General features: G+C 43.1%; 2 protein-coding genes across 4 annotated transcripts in view; one reads left to right on the top strand and one right to left on the bottom strand.

Moving 5' to 3' along the window:
- Positions 1–5,447, bottom strand: part of LOC120949219 (protein Skeletor, isoforms B/C) — a 36,570-nt gene extending 31,123 nt beyond the window's left edge. The window contains exons 1-2 of one of the 2 annotated variants that reach the window (XM_049605466.1): positions 5,325–5,445; positions 3,575–4,243 (exon numbers count right to left, since the gene is read on the bottom strand). In XM_049605466.1, the coding sequence (XP_049461423.1) occupies positions 3,575–3,944 (370 nt within the window). In that variant the 5' untranslated portion in view covers positions 3,945–4,243; positions 5,325–5,445. Of the gene's footprint in view, positions 1–3,574 lie in introns of both variants that reach the window. The other variant, XM_049605467.1, reaches the window with a different exon arrangement.
- A 3,731-nt stretch (positions 5,448–9,178) lies between these two features.
- LOC120949503 (shootin-1) lies at positions 9,179–18,302 on the top strand. 2 transcript variants are annotated; one of them, XM_040366847.2, is made up of 7 exons: positions 9,179–9,728; positions 12,706–13,123; positions 13,191–13,600; positions 13,694–13,806; positions 13,883–14,045; positions 14,544–15,102; positions 17,703–18,302. In XM_040366847.2, the coding sequence occupies exons 2-7, from the start codon at positions 12,805–12,807 to the stop codon at positions 18,017–18,019; spliced, it is 1,881 nt and encodes a 626-aa protein (XP_040222781.2). In that variant the 5' UTR covers positions 9,179–9,728; positions 12,706–12,804; the 3' UTR covers positions 18,020–18,302. The 2 variants fall into 2 exon arrangements, with proteins under 2 accessions (XP_040222781.2, XP_049461425.1); XM_049605468.1 differs by lacking the exon at positions 9,179–9,728 and adding an exon at positions 11,316–11,504.
- Positions 18,303–18,318: the final 16 nt, after the last annotated feature.

The following is an 18,318-nucleotide window of genomic DNA, read 5'->3' as shown; positions in this document are numbered from 1 at the left end:
TCTGCCAAGCCTCTAACACAATCTGAGACAGTAAAGAAGTTAGGCGTCTTACTTGACAATAAACTTTGTTTGGACTAACATGTTAGCTCGGTAATAACCAAGGCTAATAGGATGCTAGGAAATATTTTAAGAACAAGCAGAATGTTCCACGATCCACTGTGCTTAAAACCTCTGTATTGTTGTTTTATACGTCCAATAATTGAGTATGCGTCAGTAGCTTGGTTCCCTGCACAAATAACTAGAATTGACAGGTTAGAAAAAAATCACGAATTGCGATAAAACGGCTTCCGTGGAGAAACACTGATAGTATTCCACCGTATAAAACTCGCTGTCATCTGTTAGGTTAGGAAACATTAGAGAACCGAACACTAGTTGCTCAGTGCATGTTTGTTTTTAAAGTACTGAATGGCCACATAGATACACCTCAAATGTTGTCTCGTCCTCGTCAAGTTCTACGTCCCAAGTAAAAATTTAAGAAACAGACAATTTTTGTACATTGACCATCGTTTTCGCTTGTATTGTGCTAGGTATCCTTTACTTTTGATGTTCAAAACGTTTAATGACTACTCGAGTGTAATTGATTTGTCCTTTAATGTTACCAAATGTTTGCAACGCTTAAAAGAACACATAGCACTGGATCATATCAACGTTTAGTATAAGGTCCCTTAGTATTTAAGTTTTGTATGTAGGCCACGGAGGCCAGATACTTTATCAAGAAATTAATAAAAACAAAGATCTTCTTTAGACAAGCTAAATGTGGCCCTTAAGCGCTTTTAGTTAGCTTGTTTAAATTAGATTTAATTTAATTCAAATCAATACATATTATTCTTGATTTAATACTCGAACATTGAAACAATTTGACAATGGTATGTAAATGAAGTTTTATAAACTAAATTTTAACGTCTATATGTAATCAAGACTGTCCGCTATTATCCGCTACCTCACATTGTGTATTGTTGTATGTCCAGCTTTTCTTAAGCACTTTTAATAATACAACTAAAAACACAAGCACACAGGACACAAATAAAAACGAACAGCTTCTTGTGTCGTCTGGTTGGCACAGTATCAAACTGACCACCTATTTCTCGACCAAACTGGTTTAGGTTGACCTACGTAACCCTTGTTTTGGCTGCCATCGCCACAGGTTAAAGGTGTTCACATTTGACTAGTGCTCGAAATATGTATCAATACCGTACAAGAATTGCACACAGAAGAAACAAAAAAAAAACGCATTACGCAACAGAAACTCTCCAACAGACGGGGAAGCAGTTTCTTCACAAACCATAGTTGCTTACAGTCTTTTAAATTTATAGATAAAAAAACATCGTGTTGTGGTGAGAAAGCGTAAGAGTGGGAAAAATAATAAACCAAAAGAGCAAAGTTTACGGAAGTAGTCTTTGTGCGCCATGCTCGAGTTTGTACCTTCGTTGGGCTGAGTAAGCCAACCGTCTAAAGTCAATTGACGTACAGGCGACGAACCCACCGATGGGTTGATCGACATACTTTTGCCGCTCTTGACGCGATCGACTTTCACCACGTTTTGTTGTGGTTTGCAATTAACCGAGGTAGACTGGTGGAGCAATGAACACGAGCTCGCTCGCTTCGTACGGCTTGCGATAGAACAACAACTGCATCGGTTCATGGGAAGCATGGGAAGAAATGGAACGGGAGAGAAAGGTATCACACACTCACCACTTTCCACTCCGCTTACGTAATGCAGTTTTGCAATAGCGGGACAGGGAGGATGGGTGCGTCTGGCAGAAGGCGGCGCGAGAAAACAAGTTTACTTTCGTTTGGCTTCGAAGCATCGGGGCAAGACTGCTAGCTACGAGAGCTGTTGATACTGACTATCGTATGTTCCGTTCAAGCGAGAGTTCAAATTGATAGTTTCAGGTTATCGGTAGTTACGCATGGTTGATTCGCTCTAGAAGTTGGGACTCGGAGCTCAGAAAATTGTTACGCATTATGTCAAGAACAGTAAATTCAGCTTGTTCCGGTGAAGTTGCTACCAGCGAAGCTTTGTTGCGTTTTCATGAATTGTGTGTTTATTTCATTTCATTTTTATGGGAATGGGATTTGACTCTAAAATGATTTCTCTCTAGCTCAAAACCACGCATACAATTTACAAGATGAATGAAGGTAATTCTTTTGCCTTGTTCGAGCTGTTTGCGCTTCTTGCAAGAGACATAAAGTGAAAGGCATTCAAACGTCCTCTCCGGCACTAGAGATGGAGTGATTGACGCAACCGCTAAAAATCGCTGCCAAGACGGTTTTGTGTCAGTTGAGAGACAATTTTTAAAGGAGGATTCGCCTAGCAAGGGGTGCAGGTGTACGAAAATATGTTTGCTTGGAGGGGATAACTTCAAGGTAGACGGATAAGCAACAAGAGAGCATTGATGATGGCTTTAGCTCAGCGGTCTAGTGAAAGCCTTGTGGTTTAGATTGAACACTTTAACTTTTTCCATAAAAAATAAATTTATATTGAATAGTCGCAAAAAAGGCAAACTCATCGACTGTTGAATCTATAAAGCGAACTGTACAATCATTCAGAATGAGTATAAATATAATAAGATTCATCTGCTCTAAGCAAACTCATTGCCAGCTTGGGAAGGTAGTGTCACTTAACAGTACGGCTCTAAACTTTACTACGAGTTGGTATTAAAATTTATAGCCACTTTATGCAAGTACTAGCCCCTCGTACAAGCCATCGGTTTGAGGGTTTGTAATAAATGCCTTTGTTGCTTTGTGTGTTAATTCGGTGTGTGTATGTGTGTGTGTGTCTTGAAGCAAGCGAAGGGGATACCAATTCCATTCAAAAAAGTAAGCAAAAAACGTAGAATTCTTGTACCAAGATGATGTAGAACCTTTTGCCTTTCTGTCTCGTGTCTAGTGTCCTTCACGCAAGCAGTTTGTACCACCGTTGGCCCTATTCAACACAACACTGAGCCCAACCGCACACAGACGGCGGTCTGTGGGTCTCTGAACATTTGGCCCTATTGTTTAGTGTCTTTTGTGCGTTAAATTATGCTCCCATCACGTGGAAGAGCGAGTTTGCTCAGGCTTGATTAATGCTGTTGAAACGTCGGATCGTACATTAAAACCCTATCAAGCGTTACCGCACCGGGGCAAAATTGCATAATTGTAGCTTGTAGCTTCTTACGTGACGCGGGAACGACGGCGTAGGGTCAGTGCGTTGTGCATGAACCATTGCTTCTATGCCAAGTTCATATTGTTGAACAAAATATCACCCAAAACAAAGTATTTTACTGTCCATAATGCTTTCAAACATTAAACCGCATTAAGATTTTAACACATCGTTTATGACTTCATGACATTCTTGTAATATAGCGTGAAAAAGAGCTCTTATCTTGTTGTATTTGTTCCATCTTAATATCATTAACATTTTATACGCCGAAGCACCTGACAAATAAATGCCCTCCACATAGTTTTGAGCATGTCTCTTCAGCTCCTTGAGCATGCTAGATTGTAGGCTACATTCTAAGAAATAAAGCATCCCTAGACATCTTGACCCCGAAAAAGGTAGGAATGAAAAGTGCACAGTTAATCGACTTACCTTCTACGGTGTGTAACAGCACCAATACTAGTCCTACGAGAAGCGACGTATCCCTGGCGCGCGACCCTGACCATGGCCAATGCCTGTCCGATGCATTGTTGCTCACCACTCCCCTCCTTCGAGCTGGTAATACTTCCATTTCGCCATCCTCCATCATCTCCTCCTCCTCCTCCACCGACCAAAAGCACCGGGAGGACAATCGTGGAGTCCTTGCGTTTGGTGGCGGCCCTAGCGCCTGCTCCATACGATTCTGACCACAACTACCACTCTCACCGTCGCTCGCTTGGATGGGTTCACTTGCGGCGCCAGGATCTTCCCCGGCCCGCCGTTGACGGCGCGGTTTTTCGCGACCCAAAATGGCCGCCATCATTCGTTCCGGATCGTTCTCCGGTTCGTCCCGCGCTCGACCGACCGTACTGAGCGGGAGGGGGGTCACAGTTGGGTTCGGGAGTGCTGCAGGATTGTACTGCTCTGCTTTTACACGCGACTGCTTCACTTTTCCAAAATGGCGGTCAAAAGCACATGACGCTGGGAGAGTAAGCTCGGCGGGCGAACAAGTTCACTTACTCCGGACGAATGTTCTCGATGGCTGAAGGATGCGAGTTGCGTGCACTTGTGAAACCGCAGAAACCAAGATAGAAGAAACAAATAAACGCAAAATGTATCCAACTAAACGAAAGAAAAATGGACAAACAAAAAATAAACAATTACTTCACTAGCTTGAAATCAATACAGGGTTAGGTTAAATTGTACACCCATTTCTCTTCATTGAACAAACTAATTCACTGCTCCACATCATCCCGGTGATAATGACGATTGTTTGCGTTGCTATTTGTGCGGCTGTTCGCAAGCAAATCTTCGATGTTAATCGTTGTGTCGTTGCGACATCGAAACGGTGATTCTGTTCACACTTTCACGGAATATATTCTTCAAGCTTTTGCGTTTGCACGATTGCACTTTTGCGCGAGTTGGACGCGATAGAAGCAAAGTTCTATTTTCCAAAACTCACAGCCAGAAAACTTTGCACACCGCATGCTATGATGCACTTTCACTGGGTCGTTCTATATGACCCGTCTGATGGTTGGTTAAACTGGTTGAACCGCACCCACTAGTCATACATTTTTTGCATAGGGGAGGGTAGGAAAATTAAGTTCAAAATAAATTGGAAAAACGCAAAACAAATATAAAACATAAACGAAACCAAATCAAACGGATACAAACTGAACCAAAGCGTTCGCGTGCAGCGTAAAATCGTTTCAACTTCACTATATCAGCATCATGACAAACGTTTCTGCACTTTCCGAGATCAGCACTGAAAGAACTGAGTTGCTGTGGCTGCCTGTCCTGTCCTCGCGGGTTCTGCAGGTGATACTGATGGTGCCGGTGAAGGAGGAGTGGTCGCTGGCCGTCCAAAGACACAGGCACAGGTGTACGGCGTTGCTATGGTCGGAGATGTGTTTTATCCAGCATTGTAGTAATCCCGGTAACAAATCCCGGAAAATCTAAGCACACATACAAACACAATGTTTGCCTACTCCCTTTTTTGAGAAATTCAGGAGTAAATTGAAAGCCTATGTGGCATACCAAAAATGGCAGAAAGCTTGGGCATACTTTTTTTTAATTCGCAGCACACACAAAAAAACGCACACACACAGAGTCACACACAATGCACACGTGTTTGATGGATGGGAGGGGAGCAGTGTGTGGGAGTTGGGGGGGCGCTTTAAACTTTTGTACAACCCGAACTAACCAAATCGAAAAAAAACTTCTGCACCACTGCAAGAAGGAGTACGCTTTGCTGAGGAGGCTCTGCTGGTGCCGCGTGTGTCCGTTCGCCAGGGATTTTCGTCTCGGACTGGGGTAGTAGTGTTTGCGTTCGCGCACAGCAAGCCGCCGCGCCGGAATCCGTGACACGATGACTACGACGACGATGACGACGACCGCAACCATGGGCCAGGGGGGAGCACGAGATGCAAAAAAGAAAAACAACTCCCATTTGCTCCCCTCCCAAGCGAAAGGTGTGCTTCGGATGGTTTCGATCTCTCGCATGCTCCATTCACCGGTGCGAGCCGCCGAAAGGGAAAGCCGAATCGTTCGCTTTCCTTCACTCTACACGCTCGTGGTTACTCTCTTTCTCTCCGTTCTTTCCATTCGTAACGTGCCAAGATGGGGGAGCTTTTGAAAGGGTGGCCCATTGGGGGGTAGGGAGGACTGTAAAAGAGAGGGACGGAAGAGCTTCCGACAGGGGTGGAGTGTCTGGAGAAGGGATTGGGTGAATGGGACATGCGTACTGCGAGGAATGGTTAGTGTGCGTGCCCATCGTGGGGAGCAATCAACCAGCGTGTTGTGTTGGCTGTTGCGTGCCGGGGAGCCGCACATTTCTCACGGCAGCCATCTTCGGCTCACTTTCGATAGGACGTTCATGTGGATGTGTGCGTCTGTTTTCAGGACGGGAAAAAGGATGCTTATGCGATTGGTTACATCCATTTACACTAGCGGACAATTCGTTGTTTACAGTGTATACGATACCAGGGTATTCTTAAGGGAGCTAGCGAAGGGTATTCTTAAACTTGGTTTTGTAAAGAAATAATTAAATATTTACAAATTATACCTATGCCAACGGTAGAAATAGAAGAAGATAGGAATGCAAATGTATGTTTTTTTTTTATTTCAAACACCTTTTTTCGAATATAATTAAAATTGATATAGAAAGTATAAACAAAATTAGCTATGAAAAATCATAAAATTAATATTCCCTTAAGATCATTCATTTGAAGGAACTTTGAAGGCATTACACGAATCAATATGGACAATAATTTGGGTTAGATTTTTTTTCTGTTGAATTTTGTTTGAATTTTAATTAGGATAATTTTGATGAATAATTTCATCTTCACCTGTTATAATTCGGTACCAAACTGTACGGCATTCGATCTCTCTCTTTCCGTTGAATCGCGTCAAAATTGTTGATTCTCGCATGGTTCGGATGTTTTGTGAGAAATCATTGGAGAGCAGGCAAAACAAAAAAGACCAAACATTGAAAGTGAATCCACACGCTGTTACGCGCATTTTCTACACACTTGCCAACAGACATCCGACCAGTTCACTTCGTGGAATGTGTTGTAGTGGATTTTGCTACACGATCTCTGCTCAGGTGGTGGTATTTTATTTTCAACCTTAAAAGCTAAATAAAGCCTTAAACAATGCCCTCATCGCTGTGAGTGACATTTCCGCCAAAGGTTAATTAATAATTCAGTTTTCTAAATGTTATCATCATCGCGAGCTCGGTCGCCATCGCCATCATTCTACTGACTGGTTCGTAAAATGGTTTCATTCAAACCATTTTTGCAATGTCGTGAGAGAACCATAAACCTGGGGAATGGTAGTACGCATGTCGGGGTATGTCTCTACCTTCCCAAGCCCAGTCGATGTGGAGAAATGTCTGTTGTTGGGGAGATTGTTATGTTTTTTTTTATAGATAGTACCTGTGCCGTTTTAGACGAAAACAAGCACGTTAAAGCAGTCGTTTGTAGTGGTTTCGAATGAGTGAAAAATTTATTCACTCTATTTTTACCTTTATGCTGTGTGTTCAGAGGGAACGGAATGTTGTGACAAAAAGTGTATTGAAATTTATTTCCAATTTGTCATCAGCTCCTTCTGTCGACTGAAACCATTCGGTGCATGCGCACAAGAACGGGAAGCCATTCGACTTTTAATAATAGAATACCGAAACAGTTGTTAATAAATCACAATAATTTGTCTTTTTTCTGAATTTCTCTAACACTGTTAATTTTGTGTCGACAATTTAACAATTCCTTGGAGAAACTTTCAAACAAATAATCCTTCCGAACAATTGCTTCAGGGCGGTTTTCCTACACACCACCGTTGAAGTCACCGGTCGGTCGGTCAGTTGCTGCGAGAGAATAAACGGTTTAATGAGAGTGAGAGTTCCATGGAGCGATACTACAGGTTTGATTCAACGGCTATTTGAAGCTGCAAGCACGCACAATTCGGTGTGCGATAGTTATGCAATGGGATTCAGCAACGTGGTCAGTATCCATGTGCGACCCACATTACAAATCAATAGGAGACCGCACATGGAAAAAATGCAACCACCAAAGAAACAGTTATGTAACACCAGAAGTGGATGTATGAGTAGCGGAATTATGTTTGTAGTTGTTTATTTAAAGGTCCCAAAAGTGTGTCCGTATTGATATCGAATGAAAAAAAAAAAACATGATCTTATCTACCAGGCTCACAAGATGCAAATATTTATAATTATTTTTATATGTATCCACTTGACAAAAATGTATTGATTAATATTTGTCTTTGTTTATAAGCGTCACAAAATGAAGAACAAAAAAGTCATTGATTATGTTCGAATTTGGCTGACTAACAGTCTGTCTTTGAAAGTTTTTAGCGAGATGTTAAAGTCGAATAGTGGATAAACCTCATGGAACGATCTGCATAAGGATGTCCAAATTCAAGCACTGGTCTTACGATGCTGCAGTAGATAGCCTTAAAACACATGGGGTCTTTACAGGGTTTTTCAGGGATACTCATAGTCGTGGGACACTTTTTTGCAACTCGCTTAAGGGAAATTAACTTCATGTGCTAGGAATAGGGCTCTATAGGGACACATCCAATAAGGAAATCGCCCATTTGGACACATTCAATAGGATCTTCTAATGAACCTGTCAAAAAAGGTGCTATAGAGTCCAATTAACATCACCTAAAGCTCACAACTATGTGTCCCACAACTATGATAACCTATGAAAACCCCTGTAAGGTCTTTGACCTTACGGGGTTGATTGTAGTGGCTGATCAGTTAGTTGTAGCGGTTGATGACCTCTTCAGTGTGACGGACAAATGTTAGTTTTGTATCCAACACAACATAAAGTCCCTTTACATGGTTAGAACACTCAATACAAGTTTCACAAATGTTACAGCTGTTATGAGTGGCATTGTGAGATCGGCTAAATGATATGACGATTGCGGGGTCACCAGTGGTAAAAGTTATTTAAATGCTACTACTCAGCAATTCCTCACCGGCTAAAAACCGCGGATTTATGAAGAGTCTGACCCAAATCAGAGCGGGATATGCTGTTCTAGAATTTTACATTTCTATTTAACCAGGTTATTTAATTTGGTTATGTTGGGTTTGTAGAATGAAAAATGACTATTCCAGTCTTGTTAAGCATTAAAACAGATTTAAATTCTAAACTTATGCTGTTATTTTACAACTGCGTTATAAAATAACACTTTTCAAAGCAGTCATCGGATGTTGTAACAAAAAGTAACGCCTGTTTGTATGTTTAGCCAAGACAACAACCCATTCGAACTACAGTGCGTAACAAAACTGCAACGCTGCACAAAGGCATTACCAAAGATTTTTTCAAATAAAACGCAACATATTTACAATTGATGCGAAAGAAAGCAACAAAGATGAACAACACGGAACAATAAAATTGTATCAATTCGTTATGTTTTCCCCCGACAACGTTGCCTGTAAAACTGACAAAGCAAACTTGTCTCACTTTTCGAACATGGCTGTGGTTTGACATTTCGAATGAATAAAAGCAACAACAAAACAAAAACAGTTTTAGCAGGTTTTACATTCGTTCACTTTGTTACATTCCCTCCAGTCATTAAAAGTGAGTCTCCGTTAACATTAGCATAGCATCGTTCTTGATGGAGTGTCTCTTTTTCTGCACAAGTTTGCACATGTTCACACAAGTTCGTACGATACACGGTTCAAATCACGCTTGTTGGAGAAAGATCATACAGCAACAGTAGGAACAGGTTTGGTTTAATCCAACGGCACTTAGCTGCGCGGTCTGCTTGGGAGTTGGTTTTTTTCGTTGTTCGCCCTCTCGCCCTGTTCATTGTCTTGCTGGTAGTTCGCGACATCGGTGGACTGCTGAGCTGTGTTTGTGAATGGAAATGATGCATAAAGCATCATGAAGCGGACCAGCAGCGGTGGTCAGAACAGGGCAACAGTGGTAATAGAAATTGGTTCGTCTTAAACAGTGTTTCGGTTTATTTCGACGTGAATTTCTGTGAAACAGTGTGATTTTTCGAAGAAGTAGCAGTTGAAAAGGTTTGGTAACCACCAAATAGCCAATAGAAACATCACCAGCTACGGAACATACAACAGGTGAGAGAAAGAGAAAGAGTGAGAGATGGACAGACAAAATTCCCTTGCAGTTCAATCGCCCGTACACCGTAACGATGCTGTGCGATTCCTATTGTTTTGTTATTGTTGTGACGCGTACGAACGAACGTTGGCTAGCCTCTCTAGTACAGGTGACTCATCACCCATGTTTTCCCAACGGTGAAACTCGAACTTGTAGGCTGCAAGTTCTTTGCAGCATTGTAAGGGCCCGATGCGTAGGATGCATCCGCTTGTGGCACATTTGTAAATTAGACATGTGTGAGTGTGTATTTCAAAGTGTTGGCGTAGATATGTGCGAAAATGTGTCCAACGTAATCAAACATCTCACTAGCCTTATTTTGTGCCCAATTTCATCTTTTACCTCCCCAAGCCAAGATAGCCAGACACAGCAAACAAACCGTAATACCTGTGATAAGAAGCAGGTGTGCTCGAGATACGCGCTGAGTGAGACATTTTGCAAAGCAAGCCACGCGGTATGTGTGCAGGTGAATGTGCTGCGGTGGTTAAAAATGCGCTCACTAAAAATGAACTGAGAGAAAGTTCTTTAAATCTTTTTTTTTTTTTGGCAAACATGATCCACCGTGTGCGGATCATTTTTGTACCCTTTCTTCACAGTACCCCTGACAGGCGTATAGCCCTTTAACCGGGCACACCAGCACGCATAAGTGGTTCCTTTCTCTTTGGAAGATTTATGCTGCTGGAAGATGAACAAAAAAAAACGCAACGAAAGTTTCAACTGAACGTCTGTGCGATTGTTACAAGTGATGAAGAGAAGTGTGAGGAGAGCATTTTTGAGTCGGTAAAAAACAGAGTTACATTCTGAAGCAGTATTCGAAGCATGTTGCAATAGCTGATGTTCCGTTTTCGTAGTGATACAATCGAGCCTCCACACCGGTTGCTTTAGCAACGACTCATGCTTGCGGTATGCGCTGTACGGTTTGGGTTGTTTGCATACAATACTCGGTATGAGGTGTTTATGATTGACATTAAACAGGTGGCTGCAGTACTACTACCTATAAGTTAACAGTATTTTGATAGACGATTGAAATGGAAAATTCCATTTTCGGTTTACATGTTAATCGCCTGTAATTCCTTTTCTTCGCACTGCTATGGAACGGTACAGAAACAAAGACATCGTCCGAGCAACAGTACGTCAGCATGAGGTACCGCCTTTGTGTACATTAGACACACTAGATCCTTAAATGTACATTGCGCAGATTAAAACGGGTTTGCGTGTACCGTGGGTTGGCTACAATGTTTTTTTTTTCATATTATCAATAGAGCCAAGAACACGCCATCCCCGCAACGCGGCGGACCAGACAAACTAAACGCCAACGAACGGTCGAACGGATTGGCGCAGTGGTCTTTCGCACCAGGACACGCGCATATGATCGCGCGGTCCGTGTGGGTTGTTGTGCAGGTTTCCGCCTCTAAACGAACCACATTCGGTCATTGAATAATTGAGTAGTTCAAGCGCTTGCGGCTGCGGTGAACCTACAACAACTGACCACCCCGACGCACTTTTTTGTTTCTCACTGTCTTTCACATCAAGAATATGCCAATGTCGCCAATAAATGCCCACCCGAAGCACGTACGTTTGATGAAATGTGTTTGTTTTTGGAGTTTGCTTCCGCCACAATGGCCACGGACCCCGGGTACTGTGTTGACATTGGATGATCATCGGTTTGAATCGGTGACTTCATCGCCAGTCTGTTGAATGCTGTTCGCTAACCAAGATAGGCGTCGAATGATATGAATGTGAGTAAAAGTGCAACCTGAACTTGATTCCAATAATGTTATCTTATCTGGCTTTGCGATTCTATCGGATGCTTTGAGGCACTTTTTGTTTGGCTTTGCAATAAAAGGAAGCCCATTGGAAAAATGATTCACTCTGAAACATGCAGATGAAAGCAAAACAAAAGATTAAACAGCTGTTGAATACGTTGGAATGCTATTAGACAATTAAAACAACGACAAAATACACGGTTTTTAACGTTTTTTGGTTGATCATCGATGTTTTGCTGTGGCTTCCTATATTTTTTTAATCGTGTCCTTGATTTATTGGGCGTAACTCAATTGTATTACTATTCAATCGGTAAATGTCAATATAATGTGGGAACGATCCAAAAATATATAGGAAACGATGCACAAATCGTGAGACAATCCCAAAAAATTACGGGAACTGACCAATACATCGTGGGAAACCCTATAATATTATTTTATACGCACTCAAATTATAGTACCTGTTCATATTAACCGAAGCGTGACTAATAATTGGTTGTTTTAATGAACAATTGTTTTATTAGACATTCTATAGGTTATTATATTGCTTGCATCTGAACCTAATCGGTTCATCGAAAACGATCTGTTAATAGATTAATCATTGTATCGCTTGGTCAATTCAGGTTTTTTCTCCCATTCAGCAGATGGTCTTATTGGGAGATCAACAATACGTAGACAGTCTGTGTTGAACGACCCCTAAATTGGTCAAACCAATTGCAAAAACAGATAATTTACCTAAAACCATAACATATAAACATTAATTACTCAAAGTATAAATAAGATAATTATTGTATTTATTACTTTTTCTTCTTTGGCGCAACAACCATTGTCGTTCAAGGCCTGTCTGTACCACTAGAAGGTTTGGCTTTCAGTGACTTATTGATAATCCATAGCAGGAAAGTCAGTCCTACGTATGGGGGCACGGTCTATTCCGGGCTTGAAACCATGACGGGCATTTATCACAGTTAAATAAAAAACATGAAAAAAGTCATCAACTTGTATCATTAAACTAATTCTTAAAATAGTCTCTTTGTTCAATTTTATCAGCAAGCATATACCTCTGTTTGCTCGTTGTTGTTTGTTCTTATCAGTGTGTAAAAAAACGTTAAAGCAATTAGAAAAAAACTATGAGATTTACTGATGCCTAACTGGTTGGCTTTAATTTCCATCACTGCAGGTGTTTTGAAGACGTTTCGCCTAGATCAAGCGCAGCGGGGACCTCTTTTTTCTTTGAACTGGACATTGAATACTTGCTTCGCATAGCACCCCCGTAAAAATGGACATCTCGCAAACATCCCCTTCAAGACGTAGCAGCATTCCGATACCGAAACGAAAAACATCGCTCCACCTGTACATTGCCGGTGGCGGTGGTTCATCTTCAAACTCATCGTCGAACGTCGGTTCGGCTTCGGTGTCGATAAACGACGATGAACCTTCGTTCACGCGCAGCATGCTCGGTTCATTCGTACAGGCGGATTCATCGCCCAGTGGCGTTGGTGTTGCGGGTGCAGGAAGCGGCACAACGGTCAGCACGCCGTCCGAGTACGTTCAACTAAAGGAAAGCCACAACCGTCTGATGGAAAAGTGCGAACATTGTAAGTGTTTTAACTTTGCTTTAGCACAAAACAATCCAAAGTTAACGTTGCATTCTTTTTTTCCCAGTGACCAAACGCAACGCCCAGCTTGAAACATCGAACGAACAGCTCAACTACAATGTAAAGCAGCTCGTTGGAGATCTGGAAAACTCGCAGCGTGTACTAACGGACTTTACGGAGAAAAACCGGCGCCTAAGACGTAAGCTATCCGAAATCATTCCTACACCAGCGCCCGGCGAGGAAGGTGTCACCGTAGACGCGGTAGAGAGCGATGACGAGGGGCCAGATGCTTTGCCGACTCGTACACGGGATTCGGGGTCAGGTGCAACCGGAACCACGGTCGGAACTGAGCCGAGCGGAAAGGGTACCGAGGTGGACAGTTTGCTGAATGAAATGGAAAAGCTCAAGTCCTACCTGAACAACGTGGAGCTACAGCTGTACGAGGCGAATGAAAAAATCTCGGAACTGTTGGAAAATGTACGCATTTTGAACGCAGTGTTGGGAGTAGCATCCAAGCAAGCCGTCATTGATTAAACTATTTTTCTGCGTACTATCTTTCTCCCTCATTAGAAGCAACAGTACGAGGAAACCAATCGGAAACTGCGAGAGGAAAATGCGGAACTAAACAAGGTGGCCCGGCTAATGTCACGAAACATGCTGGAATCAATCGATACTAGTAAAAGGTATGCGGTATTTGTCCAGTAATGTTTGATGTTTGATGCGGCAGTAATGATGATGGTTGTTCGTCGTCTATTATAGGCTGGAAAACTCGTTCATTCAGGTGCAACGCGAACGGGACCACTTGGTGCGTCAAAATCGCGATTCTGTCGATTCGAAAACAAGCACAAACGAAGAGATCCAAAAGATGCGCTCCGAAATTGAGCTGCAGAGGAAAACATACGAAGCACAGTTCATCGAATATGTGAGTAAATGCTTTCCAACTTTCAATAAGACAGACAGCCTGTATTATAACCGTGCTGTACGGCTTGTAGCTTATTATTATTGATTGTAAATTTAAAACCAAACAAAAATCGGTGATTGGATTTGAAAGAGATTGATGTACTTTGTCTAATAGCTTAATTCAGCTACTCGCCTGTAAAATTTACTAATTTGTCCATAAATTCAAACAACCCACTTATGAGAAGCGCAAACTTTGCATCTTCAAAATTAAAAAAAAAAACTTTACTCGAAATTTTCCTTCACTATTCCAATATGACTTTTGGCCAATAGAGTTTAGAGAGAACGATTTAAAAATGTTTATACGAAAATTCCTTGCGTTCATCGTTCCCGGAGGTCACTGCATAGTTTCTCAGTGTGGTTGTTGTGCATGTGTGTGTGTGTGTGCGTTTACCCGGAAAGGCATTTCGCTCGCTTGGCGATACTTATCTGGCGATTACCTACTTCCATGTCCGGCCTGCAGAAAAGTCTCATGAGCGAAGAGCACGAGCGCAAGACGAACGATCAGATCGTTGCCCTTGAGCTGGAGGTCGAGGGGTTGCGGCAGCAGCTGGACGAAGCGCTGCAGCGGGCCGAACGGGCCGAGGGCGAGGTGCTAGCGCTACGACAGCAGCTCCGTATCAGCCGGCTGCGAGAGTGGCAAAGTTCTGCCAGGCCGGGCTCCACGAACATCGTTGGAATTTCCGAAGTTCTGGACAGTGACGATCCGCTGGTGTCGCTGCTAGGCCAGTGCAGTCTGACTGAAGGTTCCCCGGCCGGGACCTCTTCCCGTCTCTCACACGTCGCAACCAATGTACCTGCACAACCACCTTCCCTTCCACCACCACCACCGCCACCACCACCACCACCGCCGCCACCGGCACCACCGCTACCAGCTAACAATTTCGCTAACAGCAAGCACCTAACCTCCACCGGGACGGCTGAAGGCTGCGACCGGGCGCTTGGCTTAAGCGAGGCGATTTCGCAGCAGAAATTAAATCACGTGGCAATAACGAATGTAAATAGCCAGCACCCGGCAACAGGTAGGTTTTATCGATCGAGGAGTACCCAATACATACGCAGTTTGGTTGTTTTGGCGTCCGCTGCTGCTACCACTGGCCATTGGGTATGGCCGGGTAGATGGCAACGCTGCTTTTCCATGTTTCCTTGTTTGTCCTTTTTGTACTTTTTGGTATTGTCCTTGCTTTCACAATCCCTGCCATGCAGATGGGGGTGTAGTAGTTGTCGGGTGGTAAGATGTAACCCACGTGTAACACACATTTCACTATCCATGTGAGCTGATAAAACGTTACATTTTGAAGGCTGATAGAGTTTTCCGTACGGTGTGTGTGTGTTCGGTCGGATTTTTTCCACTACCCGCCAGCCCAATCGCCCATCCGCACATAGTAAAATTTATCTCACTAGACCAACTACCAGTATATTGAATCTAGCCACCATCCTTCGGTACAGCCGATGAGCGTTCCCCTATAACCGCACCGCAGCAGTAGTACGCGAGGACAATAAACCGGATGGATTGGTAACGAGTGGGATGCCGCAGAAAGACGCAGGGGCGCATAAAGGACACGGTAAAAGCCAAACCACGACAAGTTGTTTGCTGAGTTCCACTCAGCATGAACTCCGAACCCTCCTTGTTGTCCCTTTTCGCCCTCCCTTCGATGCTGTGTATCATCGTTTCGCAACGGTCGTTTCCGCTACGACCATCGTTTTGTATCGGGATGAGTTGTGGAAAGCTTCTTGTTTTTTTTTTTTATTTGCATCCTGTTGGAAGGGTGGTGGTTGGCTACGTTGTCATGAAACAGGAACAGTGGAATGGCAAATTATTATGGATTCATTGTGCTGTTGGATTACCTATGTAGTCGCTGTGCTATAACAAAATTTCTATCGAACTTCTCCTAACGTTGCTTATCAGTGCATTTAAACTTTACAACAAGGAGCCTCTCTAGTATTGTTTCACAACAAAAAGCCATTCGATTTGCAAATTGGTCTATAATCATATTTGTAAAGCAAACCCATTCAATTACACAGCCGTTCGGGGAAGCTTCTGTGTTGTGTGTGCTCTCGGCGGCTACGGCGGCGGCTAGACAACCCGGAGCAGCAGGAGCAAGAGGACGCTTTTCTCCCCTCGTTCGATAATGCACGAAAGGTAACCGATCGGCTGTATCTGGCACAACGTAGCGACTGGCCTCCTTTGGGATGTTCGTGCCTTTCTCCCATCGCCGTAGTAAGAACGGCAGCCACTATCCTGCCGCCAGGGACGCGTAGGCGTAGTGGCGAGTTCGTTCTGCTAATATAATATTTTCCAGAAGCGCTTTAAAGAGCACAGAAGCGCACTCCAAGCACATCAGTCGATGGTTAATATGGTCGCGTGCTGCCGTACGATATTGCCGTATTGATGACACATCCATTCCGAACGCAAAGGTCAGGACTTTGGTAGCCATCATCAAAGCTTCCTCGGTACTTCACGTAACGATGCCAAAGGTCGTATGTTTTATGATAAAAAAGGAACAACATCCGAGCGACAAGCCGCGCGGGACACCGTTGGTATTTTCTCCTGTACGGACATGAGCGGGCAGACTAGAATCCAGACCGGAAGTGGACGTGAAGAGACACTTTAAACTGGAACCCGTCATCAGTTTGAGCATTATTGGCAAAATGTGGTTCACAAATGATGCAGAATATTAGTATTTTACCCATTTGTTTGCTGCGAAGGCTGTGTTTTATCACTGATAAGCAATTTGTTGTGAAAAGTTCCCTTTGACCTTAGTCATTCTTTTACCGTTACCTATTAGATCACTGGGTATTAATAGATAGACGATGCTTTATACTGCTTTGAAAGGTGCTTTTTTGCAACACAGTTTTTACCAGGACACAATTATTAAATTAACTCGCTGTGGTTTTACATTTTAACTTTGATCCACCACTTGGCCCACGCGGGGTGGCTTTTAAAACACACTGCACGAAAACGGAGCGGTAATTCAACGATTTTCCCATCCACCCAACAACACCTGTTGCGCGATATAATTGCCGCGTACAACTTCCCACTGCGTAAGGGGAAGAAACCGTCGTTAGCGTTCGGAAGCTCGAACCGGACTGTAGGTTATTGTTGTTTGCTTGGTACACGAATCATACCTGTGTGTCATTTGGTTCGCTCGTACACTTTTCCTGACACGAAATGGGTGTCCTTTTCGAAATGGGTGGTGTTCATTTTTATTTGGGTATCAAAAATGACCTCGAATGAACTGGCGACTATAGATGATGGCAGTGGAGACACTGCAGGGAATTGTGTTTACACTTTTATTATTTATGTAAAATTCTACAGCTATTTACTAACTCCTGTAGCATTTCAATGTGGTTATGGTACTAAACTGAAAACAATCTTCTGCTCCCCTGTAAACGGTCTCGGCCCGGGTGTTATCTTTACCTTGTTCCGACTGCTGCACAGCTTGCAACACTGGATTCCATTTGTAGCGATATTGCTTGCGCTTCCGTTGGCCAAATTTCTTGCCGAATGTAATCGTCCAGCAATTATGTTCCGTTGATTGAATTGTTTTCCGTATGTTTTCATTTTCCCATTCCTCCCCCCTCCCGTTTCCACCTCCTTTCTTCTACCGTTTGCCACCAGGTCTAGATTCGGTGATTGCTGACATCAAAAGTGGAAAGGTGACGTTAAGGCGACGGCGTCCCAACCTACCCAACCATTCCGCCGGCGACGAGACAACCGGTACCAGTGACAGTATTAGAGATAGTGAGCAGGACTACAACCAGATGGTCGCTCGCAATCCCGGCCTGAAGGAGATGTATGACATTTTGGCGAAGATGAAACGGCGCAACCGGAAATCGAAAATTATTGTCGAATCAGAGCTGGTTGGCCGGGGCCAGGACGGCACAGATGGTGCGGCCCGACGGACCCGTTTGCTGATGGATGTAACCGATTTATGAGACCCCGAAGGCTACTACACACACGCTGCATTTCGAATTTTATATTTTTTTAACAACTGCCTTTAATCCCACAATAATGAGGATGTTTACCACGAGTTAGTGAATTTTTATTAACACATTTACGCACTAGTTGTTTGTATTAGGAAGGTGAAGAAGCCGAACGAAGAAGAAGGTGCTATAGAACTAAAATAAGTTTTACTACATTTTCTCTATTCAAGCTTTGTTTTGTATAAATTTTAACCTTTTAGCAATAACAAAAAATGAAAGAATGCGTACGGCTAAACCTTTCTCTGTGTAAA

This window comes from Anopheles coluzzii, chromosome 2 (genome assembly GCF_943734685.1).
Source record: "Anopheles coluzzii chromosome 2, AcolN3, whole genome shotgun sequence".
NCBI lineage: Eukaryota > Metazoa > Arthropoda > Insecta > Diptera > Culicidae > Anopheles > Anopheles coluzzii.
The sequence above is the reverse complement of the archived record's forward strand: the minus strand, read 5'-3'. Positions and strand labels throughout refer to the sequence as shown.